General features: G+C 40.8%; 1 protein-coding gene across 6 annotated transcripts in view; it reads left to right on the top strand.

Annotated features, from left to right (window-relative positions):
- The first annotated feature begins 525 nt into the window (after nt 1-525).
- CEP135 (centrosomal protein 135) overlaps nt 526-23,796 on the top strand; it is a 93,250-nt gene continuing 69,979 nt past the window's right edge. For 4 of the 6 annotated variants that reach the window (XM_067736071.1, XM_067736070.1, XM_067736073.1 and 1 more), the window contains exons 1-6: nt 528-760; nt 4,380-4,536; nt 13,521-13,711; nt 15,007-15,174; nt 17,602-17,743; nt 19,850-19,934. In XM_067736071.1, the coding sequence (XP_067592172.1) occupies nt 4,397-4,536; nt 13,521-13,711; nt 15,007-15,174; nt 17,602-17,743; nt 19,850-19,934 (726 nt within the window). In that variant the 5' untranslated portion in view covers nt 528-760; nt 4,380-4,396. Of the gene's footprint in view, nt 761-4,379; nt 4,537-13,520; nt 13,712-15,006; nt 15,175-17,601; nt 17,744-19,849; nt 19,935-23,796 lie in introns of all 6 variants that reach the window. The other 2 variants (XM_067736075.1, XM_067736074.1) reach the window with 2 other exon arrangements.

Raw genomic sequence — 23,796 nt, forward strand, 5'->3', positions numbered from 1 at the left:
GCAGGCTCTCTATAACCAGTTGATTTAAATGTAATTTCATTCACACATGTTTACTGCAGTCGGTGCCAGAGAAACTAGCTGAATAAAATAATCTTGACTCAAGGAATTCAAAATTGGAGGAGGCAGGGAGAGACATATAAACAAATAATTACCTTTTGACGGGATGAGTTATAACTCATGGGATCAAAACATAGTGATATTATACTCATCATAATGGGATGAATATAATATAAGGGTCTACGCATCGGGGACGTGGGTGTGGGTGGTTCTCAGGGAAAGTTGCACAGACAACCGGCTATTTAAGCTAGAGTTTACGTGGTGAGTAGGCGTCCCCCTAGCAGGTGAAGGCCAATCTGCAGCAGGGACCAGGGCTGGGCAGGGTTTTAACCCCGCGTCCAGAAGGTTAAGGCACACGACGGAGAGGATGACACAGTTACTGGCGCCCGCTGAGGTTCGGGGTTCGCCCGCCGCTAGGGGGCGCCGCGGCCTCGCGCCGTGCGGGCCGTTGCGTTTCCGGGCCGGGCCTAGCGTCGCCATCTCTGTCGGGCGCGTCCCCGCCGCGCGCGGCGAAACGACTGCCGCTCCCGTTACCGAGGCAACTGCGGCGCCTCCTCCGCGCCGGCCCCGATAGTCTCTCCGCGCCATTTTCAAACTGTCCTGGAGCCGGAACCGGTGTCTGGGGCGGAAGGAGCCAGCAAGGGAGGCGAGGCGCGAGGGAGAATGCGACCGCAGGCGGAGGGAGCAGCGGCCGGGTCTGCGGGTGAGCGCTGCGCGGGGCGGAAGGGCCGAGCTGGGCAGTGCCTCCGCCTCCCGGGCGGTCCCGGCGGGCCGGGGCGCGGCCGGGAGGGAGGCCGCGCAACCTTGGGAGGAAGTGGGGCCCGGGCGGGCTGGCGGACGGGGCGCGGAGACTCCCCGCCGCCCCGCTGCTGACACCCCTTCTCTTCAACACCCGACTGCGGAGCTGCGGCCCAGAGGTCGGCCTGGGGCCGCGGGAACCCCCTGTTTCCTCCTAACCCTCTCGCCGCGAGCGTCTGTGCGGCCCCCGCGGACCCGCCTCCTACTGACTGATGGGTTGATTTAAAAGTTAAAATGCTCTTTTCATATAAGAATCATACAGGTTCTTTGTAAAAACAAAAGTGCCCCAAAGCGTAGGACGAGAGTCGTTTATTAACCCTTGGCCAGCACCTTAGTAAACATCCCCTCTTGCTTCCACTCTCTGAAATGAGTGAGGATTCCCGAGATAAACTCAGTTAAGGTTGGTATGGGGGTTTGTTATGTTTTGTTTTTTTGGCCCCTGTGCATATGTACGCACAGGATATTTTTGAAAAAATAAGATGTACTGGCTTTCAGACGTCAACCCCCCAGAGTTAAGCAAGTGGCTGGTTCTAAACACGTATGTGTGGAGGACCTCCAAACCTTACCTTTTATGTTTTGCTAGAAATTTTCAGTATAGCCACAGTGTTTGGGTAATGGAGATGGGGGCGGTGGTGGAGGACAGCAGCCTATGGGTGGGGAAAGCCTAATACGTGTTTTTTGTCCTTGTTGGGAGGATTTTAATCTTTTTCATCTGTCCTGTGTGTGGATGGTTTTTTGATTCATATTCATATTCTCCCTCTCTCTCAGAAGGATGTGAGGAAGTATTATTTCTGGGTAACCAAAGTGGGTACCAGACAAAATGGAGACATGTTTGAATGTTGAGGCCCTACTAGTTCTTGGTTTGACCGGTGAATTTCTGATGTCTCCAGGACTTTTTCTAGAACACCCTGCATCAGTCAGGTCCCTCTTGTGGAAGGAACCTAGAAAGAACCTAGTATAGAATGGGGACTCCATTCAAAGAAAAGGCTAGCAAGAGTGTGGAGAAGGAAAGATTTGTAGAAAGGAGTAATCAAGGAGAGGTGCTAATTTAGTGATTTGATAAGTTGAGGCAGCATAGTACAGAAACCAGAGTGCTGGATCAGGACTCAGGGGACCTGAATGCCCACCTACTTCGTGGCCTTGTGGTTTGGGAATATAGTTACTCTTTTTATTTATTTATTGGCTGCCTTGAGTCTTCATTGCTGCGCGCGGGCTTTCTCTAGTTGCGGAGAGCGGGGGCTGCTCTTCGTTGTGGTGCGTGGGCTTCTCTTGTTGCGGAGCATGGGCTCTAGGTGCACGGGCTCAGTAGTTGTGGCTCGCAGGCTTATTAGTTGTGGCACGCGGGCTTCGTTGTTCCGCGGCATGTGGGATCTTCCCGGACCAGGGCTCAAACCCGTGTCCCCTGCATTGACAGGCGGATTCTTAACCACTGCGCCACCAGGGAAGTCCCGAAAGTTACTCTCTTGAGGCAGTCTTACCTCATCTTTGAACAGGGAGGGTGTCCTGCACCCTGTCTCCCTCACAGGGTAGTTGTGAGGACCAAATTTTGCATGTATTCATATACTTGCATGTTTTATAAATTGTGAACAGTAGAGATATATAACAGAGTTTTTATTTGGTTTAGAAATACGAGTATTAGGACCATATTTACCTGGCAAAATTAGAAAAGAGCACATTTTTCTAAAGAAGTGATTTTTTTTTTTTTTTTTGCGGTACTTGGGCCTCTCACTGCCGTGGCCTCTCCCGTTGCGGAGCACAGGCTCCGGACGTGCAGGCTCAGCGGCCATGGCTCACGGGCCCAGCCGCTCCGCGGCATGTGGGATCTTCCCGGGCCGGGGCACGAACCCGTGTCCCCTGCATCGGCAGGCGGACTCTCAACCACTGTGCCACCAGGGAAGCCCAAGAAGTGATTTTTGAATGACTCCATTTTAGGGCAGGTTGATAGATAATATATTCATAAATATTTAAAAAGACAAGGATAAAAACATGTACAGAGATGCTTATGCGTTTGTGTCTTTTTTTCTTTCTAAACTAAGTAAAATTTACATGGTGAAATGCACAGATCTTAAGTGTGCTATTTGAAAAGCTTTGATAAATGTATACACTGGTGTGACGTCTGTCCCCATGAACACAATATTTTCATTACGTCAGAAAGTTCCCTTGTAGCCCATCCAGTCAGGCTCTCCTCACACCCGCATAGCCCTAGGCCACTGCTGTTCTCATTTCTGTGCACAGTTTAATTTTGCCTGTTCTTGAACTTCATATAAATGGAATCATACAGTATATGTATGTTATGTAACATCTTTCCTCTATTGATGGATAAATAGGTTGTTTGCAGTTTGGGGCTATTATGAATAAAGCTGCTTCGAATATTCTTGTAGAGTCTCTTTGTAGATGCTTATTTTCATTTTCTTGAGTAAATACCTTGGAATAGAATTAGAGAGTCGTAGGATAGAAGTATGTTTAACTTTATAAGAAGTTACCAGGCTTTTTCCACAGAGATTTTACACTCCTGTCAGCAATGTGAAGATTCCTGTTACTCCAAGTCCTTAATGACATTTGATATTGTACCTTTAATTTTAGCCATTCTAGTATGGGCATAATTGTATCTCATTGTGGTTTCAATTTCCCTGATGTCTAATGGTATTAAGCAACTTTTCATATGATTATTCCCATTCAGGTATCTTTTGCAAGTCTTAGCCCATTTTCTTATTGGGTTGTCTTTATTATTGAATTGTAAGGGTTCTTTATCCCATATACAAATCCTTTGTTAGATATTATGAATATTTTTCTCCTACTCTTTTGTTTTTGTTTGTCAAATAAAAGGGCATATTTTGATGAGCAGACTTTTCAATTTAAAGAAATCCAATTTATCAAGTTTTTCCTTTGTATTTAATGCTGTTAAAAGAGGCTTTTCTAAGTATTCTTTGCCTGTTTCAGGCTTGGGAAAATATTTTTTTTTTCCTAGAAGCTTTATTGTTTTAACTTTTTTTAAAAAAATTATTTATTTATTTTTTGCTGCATTGGGTCTTCGTTGCCGCACGTGGGCTTTCTCTAGTTGCAGCAAGCGGGGGCTACTCTTCGTTGTGGTGCGTGGGCTTCTCGTTGCGGTGGTTTCTCTTTGTTGTGAAGCACGGGCTCTAGGCGTACAGGCTTCAGTAGTTGTGGCACGCGGGCTCAGTAGTTGTGGCACAGGGGTTTAGTTGCTCCGCAACATGTGGGATCTTCCTGGACCAGGGCTCGAACCCATGTGCCCTGCATTGGCAGGCGGATTCTTAACGACTGCACCACCAGGGAAGTCCCTGTTTTAACTTTTCTGTATAGGCTTATGAGGAGATGTTTATTTTAATGCAGCAATGTGAATATCATAAACATTGGATTTAAATCAATCTAAATATTCCAGAAGACTGCCTACCTGAAAAGAAACAAAGAATAAGTGCTTCATATTAAAAGATTCTTTTCTTCTTAACGTGAAACAATAATAATAGCTGATAACAGAATGATGTTTCATTCTTTTCTTTTAGGATTTTAACTTCTGGAAATGAATAAAACCAGTTTGGAAGACAAGATGACTACAGCTGCAGAAAGAAAATATATTAATATTAGGAAAAGATTGGATCAGTTGGGATACCGCCAGACTCTGACAGTGGAGTGTTTACCTTTGGTAGAAAAACTTTTCAGGTAAAGATGAAAATACGGTTCTAAACCTGTGTGATCCTTAATCCCATTTATCTAGTTTCTGATTGAACTTTATCCTTCAGTAGAGAAATGGGTAGATTTTTTAAAAGTCCTTAAGTCATCTGAAGTTTCTCTATTCTTCTTAGATTCTACTCTGCTGTCGTCATTCAGGGCCTCCACATTGCAAAACTCTAGGGTCACCATTCACACTATACTATTCAGAGTGAATGTTTCTACAGGTTTTGTCTGTGAGTAAAAGTACAATTTTTAATGTGATTTTCTGATCTAGTTGAGAGTTCTGTAACTGCTTTATTCACTGGTCATTAATTTTTTATTGAAATATAGTTGACATTATGTTAGTCACTGGTCTCTAATTACTGTTACATTTATAATGTTTCTCTAATGTGGTTGACCATGACTTTAGCTGTTACTTGTTACTTTAACTGAAAGAGTCTTTGTGATTTTTGTTCTTTTCCGCATGAATTCTACTACTGTGATTTGAGACTAGAGCAGGGAAGTGGCCTAGGAGGCTTTTGCAGTAGGACTATAAGTGATGATGATGGAAAGGAGAGAATGGATGAAAGATACTTTATGGTCTTTAGCATGGCCTGCAGAATCCTTCATGATCAAGTACTAGATCGACAATTCGGAGTTATAGGGTAGAAGTATATTTAACTTTTCAGGAAACTGACAAACTTTTTCCACAGTGATTTTATACTCATACACCTTCATCTCCCCTGTATTAACCACCTGAAGCTCCTAAACATGTGTTCACTTTCTCCCTTGGTCTCTCCATATGCTATTCTATCTGCCTATAAAGTCCCTTTCTCCTCTCCCTCCTGCCTTGCCCTTATGTTCAGTTAGCCATATGGCCTGCAGGACTCTGTCACATCTGCTGCATGTTATTAGCTATTATCATTGTTGGAAACTTGTTTTATCTTCCCGATAGAATGCAAACTCCATGAGACTAGAGACTGACTTTATAACTGGCATACCTAGAACAGACTGAACACATTGTTGGCACTGAAATATTTGTTGAGGTTATCACATAGTATTATAACTTTTGACAAATTGTTAGTAGAATGTAAGTTCCGTGATAGTGGGTTCTTTACCATGTGCCCTGCTCAATAAATGTTGATGGAATGAATATTCCACTGGTCTGTGTTCTTAGAGGTCGGGAACTGACTCATTATTTGTTGTGTCCCTGACACAGCATATAGCAGGCATTCAGTAAATGTTTGCTGAATGAACAAATAAGTTTCACAGATTCCACCGGATTAGGTGACTAATTAGACATGGGGGGGTAAGTTAGAGGGGAGATTGAAAGATGATTCTGCCTGTGTGTATATGTTTCATAACTTTTTTTTTTTTTTTTTTTTGCGGTACGTGGGCCTCTCACCGTTGTGGCCTCTTCCGCTGTGGAGCACAGGCTCCGGACGCGCAGGCGCAGCGGCCATGGCTCACGAGCCCAGCCGCTCCGCGGCACATGGGATCCTCCCAGACCAGGGCATGAACCCGTGTCCCCAGCATTGGCAGGTGGACTCCCAACCACTGTGCCACCAGGGAAGCCTGTTTCATATAACTTTTAGTTAATCTTGTCTTGGGACTTCACTGGTGGCTCAGTGGTTAAGAATCCGCCTGCCAATGCAGGGGGCACAGGTTCGATTCCTGGTCTGGGAAGAGCCCACATGCCACGGAGTGACTGAGCCCACGGGCCATAACTACTAAGCCCGCGCTCTAGAGCCCGCAGGCCATAACTACTGAGCCCACATGTCACAACTACTGAAGCTCACGTGCCTAGAGCCCGTGCACCACAACAAAGAGTAGCCCCTGCTCACCGCAACTAGTGAAAGCCTGTGCACAGCAACGAAGACCCAATGCAGCCAAAAATAAAATAAATTTATATTAAAAAAAAATCTTTAATCCTGTTTTGAGAAGTTTTTTTTTTTTTAACATCTTTATTGGAGTATAATTGCTTTACAATGGTATGTTAGTTTCAGCTTCACAACAAAATGAATCAGTTATATATACACATATGTTCCCATATCTCTACCCGCTTGCGTCTCCCTCCCTCCCACCCTCCCTATCCCACCCCTCCAGGCGGTCACAAAGCACCGAGCTGATCTCCCTGTGCTATGCGGCTGCTTCCCACTAGCTATCTACCTTACGTTTGGTAGTGTATATATGTCCATGCCTCTTTATCGCTTTGTCACCGTTTACCCTTCCCCCTCCCCATAGCCTCAAGTCCATTCTCTAGTAAGTCTGTGTCTTTATTCCTGTTTCACCCCTAGGTTCTTCATGACATTTTTTTTTCTTAAATTCCATATATATGTGTTAGCATACGGTATTTGTCTCTCTCTTTCTGACTTACTTCACTCTGTATGACAGACTCTAGGTCTATCCACCTCATTACAAATAGCTCAATTTCGTCTCTTTTAATGGCTGAGTAATATTCCATTGTATATATGTGCCACATCTTCTTTATCCATTCATCTGATGATGGACACTTAGGTTGTTTCCATCTCTGGGCTATTGTAAATAGAGCTGCAATGAACATTTTGGTACATGACTCTTTTTGAATTATGGTCTTCTCAGGGTATATGCCCAGTAGTGGGATTGCTGGGTCATATGGTAGTTCTATTTGTAGCTTTTTAAGGAACCTCCATACTGTTTTCCACAGTGGCTGTATCAATTTACATTCCCACCAGCAGTGTAAGAGGGTTCCCTTTACTCCACACCCTCTCCAGCATTTATTGTTTCTAGATTTTTTGATGATGGCCATTCTGACTGGTGTGAGATGATATCTCATTGTCGTTTTGATTTGCATTTCTCTAATGATTAGTGATGTTGAGCATTCTTTCATGTGTTTGTTGTCAGTCTGTATATCTTCTTTGGAGAAATGTCTATTTAGGTCTTCTGCCCATTTTTGGATTGGGTTGTTTGTTTTTTTGTTATTAAGCTGCATGAGCTGCTTGTAAATTTTGGAGATTAATCCTTTGTCAGTTGCTTCATTTGCAAATATTTTCTCCCATTTTGAGGGTTGTCTTTTTGTCTTCTTTATGGTTTCCTTTGCTGTGCAAAAGCTTTTAAGTTTCATTAGGTCCCATTTGTTTACTTTTGTTTTTATTTCCATTTCTCTAGGAGGTGGGTCAAAAAGGACCTTGCTGTGATTTATGTCATAGAGTGTTCTGCCTATGTTTTCCTCTAAGAGTTTGATAGTTTCTGGTCTTACATTTAGGTCTTTAATCCATTTTGAGCTTATTTTTGTGTATGGTGTTAGGGAGTGATCTAATCTCATACTTTTACATGTAGCTGTCCAGTTTTCCCAGCACCACTTATTGAATAGGCTGTCCTTTCTCCACTGTACATTCCTGCCTCCTTTGTCAAAGATAAGGTGACCATATGTGCGTGGGTTTATCTCTGGGCTTTCTATCCTGTTCCATTGATCTATATTTCTGTTTTTGTGCCAGTACCATACTGTCTTGATTACTGTAGCTTTGTAGTATAGTCTGAAGTCAGGAAGCCTGATTCCTCCAGCTCCATTTTTCGTTCTCAAGATTGCTTTGGCTATTCGGGGTCTTTTGTGTTTCCATACAAATTGTGAAATTTTTTGTTCTAGTTCTGTGAAAAATGCCAGTGGTAGTTTCATAGGGATTGCATTGAATCTGTAGATTGCTTTGGGTAGTAGAGTCATTTTCACAATGTTGACTTCCAATCCAAGAACATGGTATATCTCTCCATCTATTTGTATCATTTTTAATTTCTTTCATCAGTGTCTTATAATTTTCTGCATACAGTTCTTTTGTCTCCTTAGGTAGGTTTATTCCTAGATATTTTATTCTTTTTGTTGCAATGGTAAATGGGAGTGTTTTCTTGATTTCACTTTCAGATTTTTCATCCTTAGTGTATAGGAATGCCAGAGATTTCTGTGCATTAATTTTGTATCCTGCTACTTTACCAAATTCATTGATTAGCTCTAGTAGTTTTCTGGTAGCATCTTTAGGATTCTCTATGTATAGGATCATGTCATCTGCAAACAGTGACAGCTTTACTTCTTCTTTTCCGATTTGGATTCCTTTTATTTCCTTTTCTTCTCTGATTGCTGTGGCTAAAACTTCCAAAACTATGTTGAATAAGAGTGGTGAGAGTGGGCAACCTTGTCTTGTTCCTGATCTTAGTGGAAATGCTTTCAGTTTTTCACCATTGAGGACGATGTTGGCTGTGGGTTTGTCATATATGGCCTTTATTATGTTGAGGAAAGTTCCCTCTATGCCTACTTTCTGCAGGGTTTTTATCATAAATGGGTGCTGAATTTTGTCAAAAGCTTTCTCTGCATCTATTGAGATGATCATATGGTTTTTCTCCTTCAATTTGTTAATATGATGTATCACATTGATTGATTTGCGTATATTGAAGAATCCTTGCATTCCTGGAATAAACCCCACTTGATCATGGTGTATGATCCGTTTAATGTGCTGTTGGATTCTGTTTGCTAGTATTTTGTTGAGGATCTTTGTATCTATGTTCATCAGTGATATTGGCCTGTAGTTTTCTTTCTTTGTGACATCCTTGTCTGGTTTTGGTATCAGGGTGATGGTGGCCTCGTAGAATGAGTTGGGGAGTGTTCCTCACTCTGCTATATTTTGGAAGAGTCTGAGAAGGATAGGTGATAGCTCTTCTCTAAATGTTTGATAGAATTCGCCTGTGAAGCCATCTGGTCCTGGGCTTTTGCTTGTTGGAAGATTTTTAATCACAGTTTCAATTTCAGTGCTTGTGATTGGTCTGTTCATATTTTCTATTTCTTCCTGATTCAGTCTTGGCAGGTTGTGCCTTTCTAAGAATTTGTCCATTTCTTCCAGGTTGTCCATTTTATTGGCATAGAGTTGCTTGTAGTAATCTCTCATGATCTTTTGTATTTCTGCAGTGTCAGTTGTTACTTCTCCTTTTTCATTTCTAATTCTATTGATTTGAGTCTTCTCCCTTTTTTTCTTGATGAGTCTAGCTAATGGTTTATCAATTTTGTTTGTCCTTTCAAAGAACCAGCTTTTAGTTTTATTGATCTTTGCTATCGTTTCCTTCATTTCTTTTTCATTTATTTCTGATCTGATTTTTATGATTTCTTTCCTCCTGCTAACTTTGGGGTTTTTTTGTTCTTCTTTCTCTAATTGCTTGAGGTGCAAGGTTAGGTTGTTTATTCGAGATGTTTCCTGCTTCTTAAGGTGGGCTTGTATTGCTATAAACTTCCCTCTTAGAACTGCTTTTGCTGCATCCCACAGGTTTTGGGTCGTTGTGTCTCCATTGTCATTTGTTTCTAGGTATTTTTTGATTTCCTCTTTGATTTCTTCAGTGATCACTTCATTATTAAGTAGTGTATTGTTTAGCCTCCATGTGTTTGTATTTTTTACAGATCTTTTCCTGTAATTGATATCTAGTCTCATGGCGTTGTGGTCAGAAAAGATACTTGATACAATTTCAATTTTCTTAAATTTACCAAGGCTTGATTTGTGACCTAAGATATGATCTATCCTGGAGAATGTTCCATGGGCACTTGAGAAAAATGTGTATTCTGTTGTTTTTGGATGGAGTGTCCTATAAATATCAATTAAGTCCATCTTGTTTAATGTATCATTTAAAGCTTGTGTTTCCTTATTTATTTTCATTTTGGATGATCTGTCCATGGGTGAAAGTGGGGTGTTTAAGTCCCCTACTATGAATGTGTTACTGTCGATTTCCCCTTTTATGGCTGTTAGTATTTGCCTTATGTATTGAGGTGCTCCTATGTTGGGTGCATAAATATTTACAATTGTTATATCTTCTTCTTGGATCGATCCCTTGATCATTATGTAGTGTCCTTCTTTGTCTCTTTTAATAGTCCTTATTTTAAAGTCTATTTTGTCTGATATGAGAATTGCTACTCCAGCTTTCTTTTGGTTTCCATTTGCATGGAATATCTTTTTCCATCCCCTTACTTTCAGTCTGTATGTGTCTCTAGGTCTGAAGTGGGTCTCTTGTAGACAGCATATATAAGGGTCTTGTTTTTGTATCCATTCAGCTAATCTGTGTCTTTTGGTGGGAGCATTTAGTCCATTTACATTTAAGGTAATTATCGATATGTATGTTCCTATTCCCATTTTCTAAATTGTTTTGGGTTCGTTATTATAGGTCTTTTCCTTCTCTTGTGTTTCTTGCCTAGAGAAGATCCTTTAGCATTTGTTGTAAAGCTGGTTTGGTGGTGCTGAACTCTCTCAGCTTTTGCTTGTCTGTAAAGGTTTTAATTTCTCCATCAAATCTGAATGAGATCCTTGCTGGGTAGAGTAGTCTTGGCTGCAGGTTTTTCTCCTTCATCACTTTCAGTATGTCCTGCCACTCCCTTCTGGCTTGTAGGGTTTCTGCTGAGAGATCAGCTGTTAACCTTATGGGGATTCCCTTGTGTGTTATTTGTTGTTTTTCCCTTGCTGCTTTTAATATGTTTTCTTTGTATTTAATTTTTGACAGTTTGATTAATATGTGTCTTGGCATATTTCTCCTTGGATTTATCCTGTATGGGACTCTCTGTGCTTCCTGGACTTGATTAACTATTTCCTTTCCCATATTAGGGAAGTTTTCAACTATAATCTCTTCAAATATTTTCTCAGTCCCTTTCTTTTTCTCTTCTTCTTCTGGAACCCCTATAATTCGAATGTTGGTGCGTTTAATGTTGTCCCAGAGGTCTCTGAGACTGTCCTCAGTTCTTTTCATTCTTTTTTCTTTATTCTGCTCTGCATTAGTTATTTCCACTATTTTATCTTCCAGGTCACTTATCTGTTCTTCTGCCTCAGTTATTCTGCTATTGATCCCATCTAGAGTACTTTTAATTTCATTTATTGTGTTGTTCATCATTGCTTGTTTCATCTTTAGTTCTTCTAGGTCCTTGTTAACTGATTCTTGCATTTTGTCCATTCTGTTGTCCATTCTATCTCCAAGATTTCGGATCAACCTTACTATCATTATTCTGAATTCTTTTTCAGGTAGACTGCCTATTTCCTCTTCATTTGTTAGGTCTGGTGGGTTTTTATCTTGCTCCTTCATCTGCTGTGTGTTTTTCTGTCTTTTCATTTTGCTTATCTTACTGTGTTTGGGGTCTCCTTTTTTGCAGGCTGAAGGTTCGTAGTTCCTGTTGTTTTTTGTGTCTGTCCCCAGTGGCTAAGGTTGGTTCAGTGGGTTGTGTAGGCTTCCTGGTGGAGGGGACTAGGGCCTGTGTTCTGGTGGATGAGGCTGGATCTTGTCTTTCTGGTGGGCAGGTCCACGTCTGGTGATGTGTTTTGGGGTGTCTGTAGACTTATTATGATTTTGGGCAGCCTCTCTGCTAATGGGTGGGGTTGTGTTCCTGTCTTGCTCGTTGTTTGGCATAGGATGTCCAGCCCTGTAGCTTGCTGGTCGTTGAGTGAAGCTGGGTGCTGGCGTTGAAATGGAGCTCTCTCGGAGATTTTTGCTGTTTGATATTATGTGCAGCTGGGAGGCCTCTTGTGGACCAGTGTCCTGAAGTTGGTTCTCCCACCTCAGAGGCACAGCACTGACTCCTGGCTGCAGCCCCAAGAGCCTTTCATCCACAGGGCTTCTTAATTTGGGATGATTCGTTGTCTAGTCAGGTATTCCACAGATGCAGGGTATATCAAGTTGATTGTGGAGCTTTAATCCGCTGCTTCTGAGGCTGCTGGGAGAGATTTCCCTTTCTCTTCTTTGTTCTCACAGTTTCCAGGGGCTCAGCTTTGGATTTGGCCCCGCCTGTGCGTGTAGGTCGCCGGAGGGCGTCTGTTCTTTGCTCAGACAGGACGGGGTTAAAGGAGCCGCTGATTCGGAGGCTCTGGCTCACTCAGGCCGGGGGGTAGGGAGGGTCACGGAGTGTGGGGCGGGCCTGCGGCGGCAGAGGCCAGCGTGACGTTGCAGCCTGAGGCGCGCCGTGCGTTCTCACGGGGGAGTTGTCCCTGGATCCCGGGACCCCGGCAGTGGCGGGCTGCACAGGCTCCCCGGAAGGGCGTGTGGCCAGTGACCTGTGTTCGCACACAGGCCTCCTGGTGGCGGCAGCAGCGGCCCTAGCGTCTCATGTCTGTCTCTGGGCTCCGCACTTCTAGCCGCGGCTAGCGCCCGTCCCTGGAGCTCTGTCAAGCAGCGTTCTTAATCCCCTCTCCTCGTGCATCAGGAAACAAAGAGGGACGTAAAAGGCTCTTGCCTCTTCGGCAGGTCCAGACTTTTCCCCGGACTCTCTCCCGGCTAGCCGCGGTGCACTAACGCCCTGCAGGCTGTGTTCACGCCGCCAACCGCAGTCCTCTCCTGGCGCTCCGACAAAAGCCGGAGCCTCAGCTCCCAGTCCCGCCCGCCCTGGCGGGCGAGCAGACAAGCCTCTCGGCTGGCGAGTTCCGGTCGGCCTGATCCTCTGCGCTGGAATCTGTCCGCTTTGCCCTCCGCACCCCTGCTGCTGTGCTCTCCTCCGCGGCTCCCAAGCTCCCCCACTCCGCCTCCCGAAGTCTCCACCCGCGAAGGGGCTTCCTAGTGTGTGGACACTTTTCCTCCTTCACAGCTCTCTCCCGCTGGTGCAGGACCCGTCCCTATCCTTTTGTCTCTGTTTAGTTTTTTCTTTTGCCCTAACCAGGTACGTGGGGGGTTCCTTGCCTTTTGGGAGGTCTGAGGTCTTCTGCCAGCGTTCAGTAGGTGCTCCGTAGGAGTTGTTCCACGCGTAGATGTATTTCTGGTGTATCTGTGGGGAGGAAGGTGATCTCCGCGTCTTACTCTTCCGCCATCTTCCCGGAAGTCTCTCCTGTTTTGAGAAGTTTTTGAGTACTTTCTGGTACCTTGAAAGACTCCTAGTGTTTGTTTTTGTTTGTTTGTTTTTAGATTTGAGCTCACTTAACATTAACATTTATTTTAAGTCTTTTTACAAATATGTATTTAGTTATTAAAAGTTAATGGAATGTTTCCTTGTATTTACATTTTCTGTTCTTGAATATTAGTGATCTAGTTCATACAACAGAAAGTCTTCGGAAATCAAAATTATCTGCTGTGAAAGCTGAAAAAGAAAGTGCCAATTTTGATTTTGTATTGGAACCTTATAAACTTGAAAATGCAAAATTGAGTAAGGAAAATAATGAATTATACCTGGAATTAATGAAACTGAGAGAACAATCAGGCCAACACATTAAAGGTAAAATATTGTGATTTTTTTTTTTTTTTTTTGCGATACGTGGGCCTCTCACTGTTGTGGCCTCTCCCGTTGCGGAGCACAGGCTCTGGACGCACAGGCTCAGCAGCCATGGCTCATGGGCCCAGCCGCTCTGCCGCATGTGGGATCTTCCCGGACCGGGCCACGAACCCACGTCCCCTGCATCGGCAGGCGGACTCTCAACCACTGCACCACCAGGGAAGCCCAAATTTTGTGATTTTTAAAATGCAATATTTTTGCTCTTTTTATTTTATATGTAAGAAAGGCTAGTCTGCCTTTAAAACTGTTGATTAGAAAATGTGATAGTCATCCTATTGACACCTCTTGAAATATTGTAGGGTGTGTTGAAGAGTTTCCAAGAAGGAAAGTAAATTTGCATTCCATAACTGTATTCATTTTTACTTTATGTGGATTAAATTTTTAGAATTAAAATTGCTGTAGAGGGCCCTCCCTGGTGGCACAGTGGTTAAGAATCCACTTGCCAATGCAGGGGACATGGGTTTGAGCCCTGGTCCGGGAAGATCTCACATGCTGCAGAGCAACTAAGCCCGTGCACCACAACTACTGAACCCATGTGCCACAACTACTGAAGCCCATGTGCCGCAACTGCTGAAGCCTGTGTGCCTAGAGTCCATGCTGTGCAACAGAAGAAGCCCGCGCACCGCAACAAAGAGTAGCCCCCGCACGCTGCAACTAGAGAAAAGCCCGCACATGGCAACAAAGACCCAACGCAGCCATAAATAAATTAATTAATTAATTTTTAAAAAAATTGCTGTAGAAAATATTAAATGCTGGAACTGAAGAAATGTTCTTGAAATAACTTTTGTTTTTCTCTTAACTGAGAGAAAGCCATGTATCTGTCGTTCTGATTCTTTAATATCCCGTCTTTGATCTGGAAGGTAGAATTAGAATGATTTCAAAGGTACTGGGCAAAGGGTAATTATATGGCTAACTTATTATAAAATCTTCTCATATTCAATAGGAAGCCCTGTCTGATACCTGGCATGAATTCATAATCCCTTAGCTTCATATTCAATTTACTGGATCAAAAGTCATGATTTATATTAGGCTCATACCACAGAAGAAAAATATAATTCCTTTTTGTGCTTAGTGACTTATTTGCAGTTTGTTAATAGTGGTAGAAAAGGTATAGCCTTTCTAACAAAGCATACATGAGAATCAGGTGGAGCCTTTCAAATTACTATGACTTTTTGTATTTTGTGAAATGGAAGAATTTCTAGATTGTAAAATACTCTTTGAATCTTTTTCATTTTAAGAGTTGAAAACCACATTGAAAAAGTGTGCACGTGAAACAGCTGATCTGAAATTTCTAAATAATCAATATGTTCATAAACTCAAACTTTTGGAGAAAGAGAGTAAAGCTAAGAATGAAAAAATTCAACAACTTCAAGAAAAGAATTTGCAAGCTATAGTACAAACTCCAGGTGAGTCTGTTCCCTCTCAAAACAAATTGTACGTATGTAATATTTTAAAGATATTAGAACTGTTGACTGAAATGGGACTTTGGATTTTCATGCTTAGACTTTAGTATTTGAAAAGATGTACTTGGCTAGTCACAAAAACTTTTAAATTTATTTCTGAAGATCCAGCTTATATTCTATACATGTGCTTAGAAATTTATGTAATAATAACTTCTTAGATACAAGTAGTCTGGCTTCAGTGCCCAGAGTTTTATTTCCTTAATCATTAATTTAAATTCTTTTTTCTATTATTTTTATCATTATTATTATTTCAGTTATAAAAGTAATTCATACTCATTAAAGAATTTGGAAATGATGTACTTTCTTATTTCTTAGTTTTACTCTGTTTTTTTTTTTTTTTTTTTTGCGGTACGCGGGCCTCTCACTGCTGTGGCCTCTCCTGCCGCGGAGCACAGGCTCCGGACGCGCAGGCCCAGCGGCCATGGCTCACGGGCCCAGCCACTCCGCGGCATGCGGGATCCTCCCAGACCAGGGCATGAACCCGCGTCCCCTGCATCAACAGGCGGACCCTCAACCACTGCGCCACCAGGGAAGCCCTATTTTACTCTTTTTAGCTTTATGCTCAGTAGTTCTCAAGCAAGAAAAAAGAAATGATGGGGTATATGCAGAGTTGGTGGTTGTCTGGTCATAAAGTCAGTGGAACAATCTCCAGTACTAGTAACCAGATCATTGAGATGTCTAAACCATGGGATTAAGATTATGGAAGTAAGTGAGGTGTAGGAAAGTGCTGAATTATGAGACTAGGTAGAGACTGAAGTAATTTGGTCAGAATGAAGATTGCCATCAGAAGAGAGTTGAAGATCTGGGCACTGGCACAGTTCTAACCAGTGACAAAGTCCAGGCGTAATCATGTTATTGTGGGCCTATAGCTGAGTGAAGAGGAGACTCATGAGAGTTGAGGAATTGTGAACCGAGGGGTCAGGGTCGGGGAGGAATCAGTGGGATTTGAAATGGCAGGAAGTGAGTTGGAGAGGGTGGACCATGAGCCAAAGGCAGAAAAGATGGAGAAATGTGGGAGAAGATCTCAGAAGTACCTAGAAGATTAAGAAAACAAAAAAGGATTCTCTGAGAAAAGAGTGGGACAGATTCAAGAGAGATTTAGGAGGTGTAATCTCTAAAATTTAGTGACTGAATATGGTAGACTTGGGAAGTAGAGGAATTCCTAAATTTCTGTTTGAAGGGAATGAGTGGGTGGACGATGGTAATATTTCTTAAGGTAGAGAATGTGGAAAGCAGAACAGGAGTCCACCCTCCACAAAGGGTGTGTTGAGTATGTTATACCTACAGGACATTCACACTGAGATTTCTAGTATACAGTGTATACTGTTCTCAGCAGTATGATCCCAGATGGAGATTCACATTTGGGAATCATTGGAATATCATGAGAATTGAAGCTCTGAATGTGGTAGGAATTATCTAGTAAGATTATGTAGACTGGAAAGAGAGGAGAACCAAAGACAGACCCTAGGAAAATTGGCATTTAAGGCACAGGTGGAAGAAGAGGGTCTTTGAAAGAAACTGAGGAGCAACCAAGGAGGAAAACCAGGAGATAAGGGAAGAAGAAAATGGTTTACCTGTTCAGGTGTGTATACAAGCAGGTCATTTAAATACTTTTGACCCAGTTTCTTCATCCTCAAAACAAAAGATTAGGAGTATAAGAAATTTGTTAGGATTCTAATGAAGACAAAGTTGAGAGTTATGTTTGTTCTTTGTGAGGGTCGATTAGTTTTTCAAGTACATGTCTAATCTTGGCCAGATACTGGAAAAGGTAAATTATCCATATGGCTTGGACCAAGGCAGGATATATCTAACCATAAAAATAAATTACTCCTGCTAGTTTTAAGGATAATTGAGACAATTTACTAATTAAGAAATTATACTAATTCAGGGTATACTTTCCACTATATACTAATTTGGCTTCTTAAAGTTTCAGTTATCTTCTCCTTTGGCATTGCTTAATAAGCATGTTTATTTTAGTTATCACTACCTTAAGCTCCTCGTTTGACAGTTTTCTGCTGGTGATGATTTCTTGAGCTCATAATAGCGAATACCACAAGGCACACTCAACTTTCATCTTGCCGAAGTCTGGTCATCTCTTGGAGGAACGGATTAAATCTGGGCATATGTACCAAGCATGCAGAAAATAAAGCTTGTTTTATAACCATATCTTGTTGAGGTTTTTAGGAATGCATTGTTTAAAGATCAGGTGGGTATTTATATATAAGGGAGAAAACATTTTATCAGTATGTAATATGAGCTAGAGACACACTTTATAACTAAAAGGCTAACCTTCTGAAATATTTAATTCTAAGACAGTGTTTTGTTTTGTTTTTAATTTTTTTTTTTGAAATACACATTTGCTTTTTTTAGGTGGCAAGAAAAGAAGTATTGCTTTCAGGCGCCAGCGTATGCAAATTGATGAACCAGTCCCTCCTTCTGAAGTCAGTTGTTACCCAGTTCCTCAGCCAGATGACCCTTACATTGCAGACCTCCTGCAAGTGGCTGATAACAGGTGCATTAAATAATTCTTTGTTGGCTTCAGTTAATTGATCACTTGGTTCCCCTTCAGTCTCTTCATAGTAGGGCTTCTGTCTTCTTAACTAGCGTATCTCTGGTGCCTAGCACAGAACTTTGCACAAGCACTCAGTAAATGCTTTCTGAGTGTATTCTGAATATAGAAGGTTTTTACTTGTTTTGAAACTTTTGATTTCAAAGAGATCATATATCTGATGTTTCTGTCCATATTTGATTTAAAACAATTTAGTGCCATCTAGAGCCTATTTCAGTAGAGTTGCTTTGACATTTAGTTTCATCACCCAGTAAATCTTTTACAGACTCCTTATTACTTCAGATTTTTGTCAAATACCAGTAGACATGAGTAGACTTGTAACTGGCTTTGAAATTCTGCTTCATGATTCTCTAACTGTATATGTTGATATTTCCTTAAATTGGAATCAGATATAAATTGTTTTAATTAAAACTTCATTAAGTTCTCTGGAAAAGGCACTATGTAACTGTTCTGGGGATGTAAAGATGAATAAGGTGGTGTTGCAGCTTTTGAGAAGCTTATAACCCAGTATAATAAAGATGAGACAAAGGAATACACAAAATGCCATTAAGAAAATTATAAGAGGTACAGAGGAGTGAGAGAGCACTAGTGACAGCCTCTGTGGTCTTAGCTGTAGAAACAGTTTAAAGTACAGAACACACTAGTGGAAATGGTTAGTGCAGTTAGCTTTTTACTTTGTAGATTATGCAGAGAATATGGGGGAGTTTTCTACTTTATTAATCTCAATATAGCAAAAAAAAAAAAAGACATTGAGGGACCAATTAGGATCTTTTAGCTCAGTTCATCTCACACAGTATTATGTACCTGTATTTATATAGTTATCTGACCTTACCCATGAAATATCTCGTGTTTTGTTTTTATGGTACAGTTATAATCTAGGACTTAGTGTGTTAGTATTATGCAAGAAGTTTTTGGGGGCTACATGTGTTATCATTTTCTGTCTTTTTCTTTCACCTTAATGTTCTTCTTCATTCTTCTTTTCTATCAAACCATAGGTAGCATTAGTCTCTTGATTATCTTGTTTGTTTTAATTTGCATGTGCACATTTAACTGTATTCAGAGTCACTCGTGCATATGTAAGTGTGGTTGCATACATACTCCTCTCCTACACCTAGATTGGTAGGAAATGTTGGTTCCAGTAATGGCAGGGACGAGCAGTGTTTAGCCTTACTCACCCCTACTCCATGGAAAATCTCTTTTTTTTTTTTTTTTTTTTTGCGGTATGCGGGCCTCTCACTGCTGTGGCCTCTCCCGTTGTGGAGCACAGACTCCGGATGTGCAGGCTCAGCGGCCATGGCTTCACGGGCCCAGCCACTCTGTGGCATGTGGGATCTTCCTGGACCAGGCCATGGACCCGTGTCCCCTGCATCGGCAGGCTGACTCTCAACCACTGCGCCGCCAGGGAAGCCCCTCTCTTAAAAGCAGACCTGGCTTCAGGCTTTATTTTTCCGGTATGAAAGTGGTTGTGTCATATTTATGTTAATGCGTGGCAAAGTTTGATGTAAAACAAATACATTTGGGCAGTTGCAGAATTCAGATAATTTAGACAAATCTTGTTTCTCTTAGAATTAAGGAGTTCTGGAAAGGAGTAGGTTTTTTACTGTAGTTACTTGGAAAGTGGTAGTATTTCTCAATATTTTTCTTTTTTCTAGGATTGCAGGATAGTTCATTAGAAAATACAGGGTCATGTAGGATCCCTTATTTCACTTTATAATATTGTGAATTTTGGACTAGACGCTTAGTTCCCTGAACCTGAGAATTGGCAACAGTACCTGGAAGAGTTGTCCTGAGGATTAAAATGCAGTAGTAGGCATAATGTATCTGAGTTTCAAATTATTTACCACTCAATTTTTTATCTATTCTTGGAAAATTAAATCTGCAAGATGATGTACTCTATGCCGTGGCTTCGGAACCCTTTGGCACAGCACCTCCTACCTCACTGAGAAACAAAAAGTAGAGGGTTTTTAAGAGAAGGCATGTAGTTTAATTTCTTGTTATTTTGTATTTCTTAACAAAAGTATATTGACATTAGTTATAAATGTGTTTCAGAATTCAAGAACTTCAGCAAGAAGTCTACCAGTTACAAGAAAAGTTAGCAGTGATGGAAAGTGGACTGAGAGATTATAACAAGCAGGTAGGATTTTTATTTACTTGCATAGTAGGTGTGATTGTATGTGAAATTAAGTTATATTTAATATTACTGATACTGAGTTTTTAAAACAGCTCTTTTTCATAAATTTGTTAATATTTAGAATTAATAGATGGAATGGCTTAGATGGCTTTAGGGCATTCAGTCCATTCCCTTCATTATGCATGGAGGTGAATAGTAGTTTTTTGTTTTGTTTTGATTTTTTTAAGGTGAATCATCTGTCTCCCCAAATATAACCATATTAACTGTTTCCATCTCAGGAGGTATTTTATTAAAGTGTGTTATGCTTTGTAATGGTATTTTAAATAATTTTTTAATCTTACTATAGATTTTGTCATTTTGAATATAAGGCTCTTCGAAAGTTACTTTTCTGTGTTACCATATTTGTTGCATGTTTTTGCTACAAGCACTAGTACCCCATAACACAGTTTTCTGAAGAAGCAGGGGAATTAATAGATGCAGAGTTAGATTATAACTTTAACAAGCTTTGTTCTTTCCTACTTTCTGTTGACGTCTTGGCTAAATTCTGACTTGGATAATTATAGGCTTTCTTTCTTAACAGCTTACTGAAGTTTAAATTGGGTAACATGTTTTTCATTTTCTGCACATGACTACGTTTTTTTGGAGTGAAGAAATCTGCACATACAAATATAGATGTAACTTATGTGTTGGTGTAACAGTTAAGTTTATAAAGTACTTTGAAGATTACTTGGATAAAATGGAGTTAAAAGGAATTATAATGTCAACCAAAAAACTTACTTCATGGAGAGATGTTGAAGATATCAAATATGCACATGAGATGAGTTGTATTGATATTTTTCAATTTATATTCAGTCATTCTTTCATCATATTTTTTCCCAAGTACTTTATGAACATAAACTGACCAATCTTTACTATCTCTGCATGAGGTGGCTGGGGTGTTTGGAGAAAATAACCTGACCATTCTGATTGAAACCACCAATCTATTGTGGTTATCAATCTTGATTGAGTCCACTGTGTTCCCTATCAGTTTTTTTTTGTTTGTTTGAACTTGTTCTGTTTTTCTCAGCATATATTCCAGATTTTACTGTACTCTTCAAGCTCTTTCCCTGGACTATAAGACCCTCCTTCTCAGGATATCACCTTTTTCTCAATTTCCTATCTCTACCCCTTTAAAATGAGCAATATTCACACTCAGGCTCTCCTTAAGACTTAGTGGGTAGGGTGGTACTTCTTCCTGTTTAAGGTTTAGTCTTTCTGCCTATGCACTTGGCCCCATTTCCTCTCTTCTCCTTAGGATATTGCTTTAATCAATTATTCTTCAACAAGCTTACATGGCCGCTTTACAATTATAAATTTTTTAGTCTTCTTAACAGTCCGGTGAGGAGGCACTAGTGTCATCACTAATATCCCGTTAAAAATCTCTTTTAACTACTTTTCCCTCTTGCTAATTAATGTTTTCTCCCTCATAAGTACTTCTCTAAAGAGTATCTTATTCTTCTTTCTCTGCTTCTTCACCTCCTGTTCACTCCATAACCTTTTGCATTCTGGCTTCTGTCCCACACTTTATAAATTGACCTAGTAATTGATACCACTGACATCAATTGCTACCTCCAGAAGGATACTTTAAGTCTTCATTTTTGTGACCCACTCTGTAGTATTTGACATCATTCATAATTTTTCTTTGAAACTCATCCATGGCTTCATTTTCTGTTGGTTTTCCTTTTCTTGCTTTTTTTTTTTTTAACCTCTTATAATATCTTCTTTGCTTTTTTCCTTTGCCTGCTCCCTAAAATATCACTGTCTCTCAAGACCCTGTCTTTGACTCCTTCTCCTCTCCCTCTGTGTTTTCTCAAATAGTCTCATCCACTCTCTTAGTTTATTACCTGAATACTGATGGCTCCCCAGTGTCTCAGGCTCAGACCTCTCTGCTGAGGTCCAGACCCATATACCCAACTTGACACTGGGCATTTTCACTTGGATGAATGCTCTCTGTACACATATGCCTAGTACTGAACTTCCCAACTTCTGTCTCAAATCTCTTTTTCCTCCTATATTCTCTACTTTGGTTGGGAGCATCAGCATTTGCCCAAGCCAACATTCTGTAGTCTTTCTAGATCTCATTCTCCTCCTGTCACACACCACTCCCATGCTCTGTCAGTTCTGAGTGCTTCTTAAACTTACTACTTCTGCTCTGCCCTATCCCACTGGCCCTAATCATCTCTCATATATTCCTACAATGGTCTTCCTGCCTCTGGTCTTATTCTTATCAAATTCATCCTTTAGTCCAGAGTAATATTTCTCCCAGCGAAGTATTCAGTGCTTATCATAATTAGTTCCTGCCTAATTCTTCAGACTTATCTCCAACTATTAGTTTCCTCGCACATTACAGTCCAGTCATACTGAGTCATTTCTGCTCTCTCAAACATATCGTGTTGCTTTATGCTTCTCTGTCACTGCCGGGAACATCCCTCCTTTCTTCTCTGACTAGCATCATTTATAAGTTTTTTAGACTTGTTTATTTGATAAGGCCTTCATTAATTTCGATAGAAATGATTGTATAATGGAGTCTAAATCACTCTATTCCCTTGACTACTTTGGTACCGTATACCTATTTCTATTTTTCTACCATTGAATAACATATTAAAGCAATTATTGGTTAGCTTGCTTGCTTTTCCTGTAAAGCTGTGTGTTCCTGAAAGTAAGGGACTGTGTTTTATTCATCTTTGTATACTTAAGAACAAAGCTCAATAATTGTTTGTTAAATTGAATACGTGGTTTTTGTTTTCAAATTTTTTGGAAAACAAAACCAAATATTGAAAGTGTGTGGGGTTTTCTTTTTTTTTAATATTTGAATTTTATTTTATTTATTTTTCTATACAGCAGGTTATTATTAGTCATCAATTTTATACACATCAGTGTATACATGTCAATTCCAATCGCCCAATTCATCACACCACAATCCCCCCACCCACCCGCGGCTTTCCCCCCTTGGTGTCCATATGTTTTCTCTCTACATCTGTCTCTCAACTTCTGCCCTGAAAAATGGTACAGATGAACCGGTTTTCTACGTTCCCATACATGCGTTAATATACAATATTTGTTTTTCTCTTTCTGGCTTACTTCACTCTGTATGATAGTCTCTAGATCCATCCACGTCTCAACACATGACCCAATTTCATTCCTTTTTATGGCTGAGTAATATTCCATTGTATATATGTACCACAACTTCTTTATCCATTTGTCTGTCGATGGGCATTTAGGCTGCTTCCATGACCTGGCTATTGTAAATAGTGCTGCAATGAACATTGGGGTGCACATGTCTTTTTGAATTATGGTTTTCTCTCGGAATATGCCCAGTAGTGGGATTGCTGGGTCATATGGTAGTTCTATTTTTAGTTTCTTAAGGAGCCTCCATACTGTTCTCCATAGTGGCTGTATCAATTTACATTCCTACCAACAGGGCAAGAGGGTTCCCTTTTCTCCACACCCTCTCCAGCATTTGTTGTTTGTAGATTTTCTGATGATGCCCATTCTAACTGGTGTGAGGTGATACCTCATTGCAGTTTTGATTTGCATTTCTCTAATAATTAGTGATGTTGAGCAGCTTTTCATGTGCTTCTTGGCCATCTGTATGTCTTTGGAGAACTGTCTATTTAGGTCTCCTGACCATTTTTGGATTGTGTTGTTTGTTTCTTTAATATTGAGCTGCATGAGCTGTTTATATATTTTGGAGATTAATCTTTTGTCCATTGATTTGTTTGCAAATATTTTCTCCCATCCTGAGGGTTGTCTTTTCTTGTTTATGGGTTCCTTTGCTGTGCAAAAGCTTTGAAGTTTCATTAGGTCCTATGTGTTTATTCTCGTT

This window comes from Pseudorca crassidens, chromosome 4 (genome assembly GCF_039906515.1).
Source record: "Pseudorca crassidens isolate mPseCra1 chromosome 4, mPseCra1.hap1, whole genome shotgun sequence".
Taxonomy (NCBI): domain Eukaryota; kingdom Metazoa; phylum Chordata; class Mammalia; order Artiodactyla; family Delphinidae; genus Pseudorca; species Pseudorca crassidens.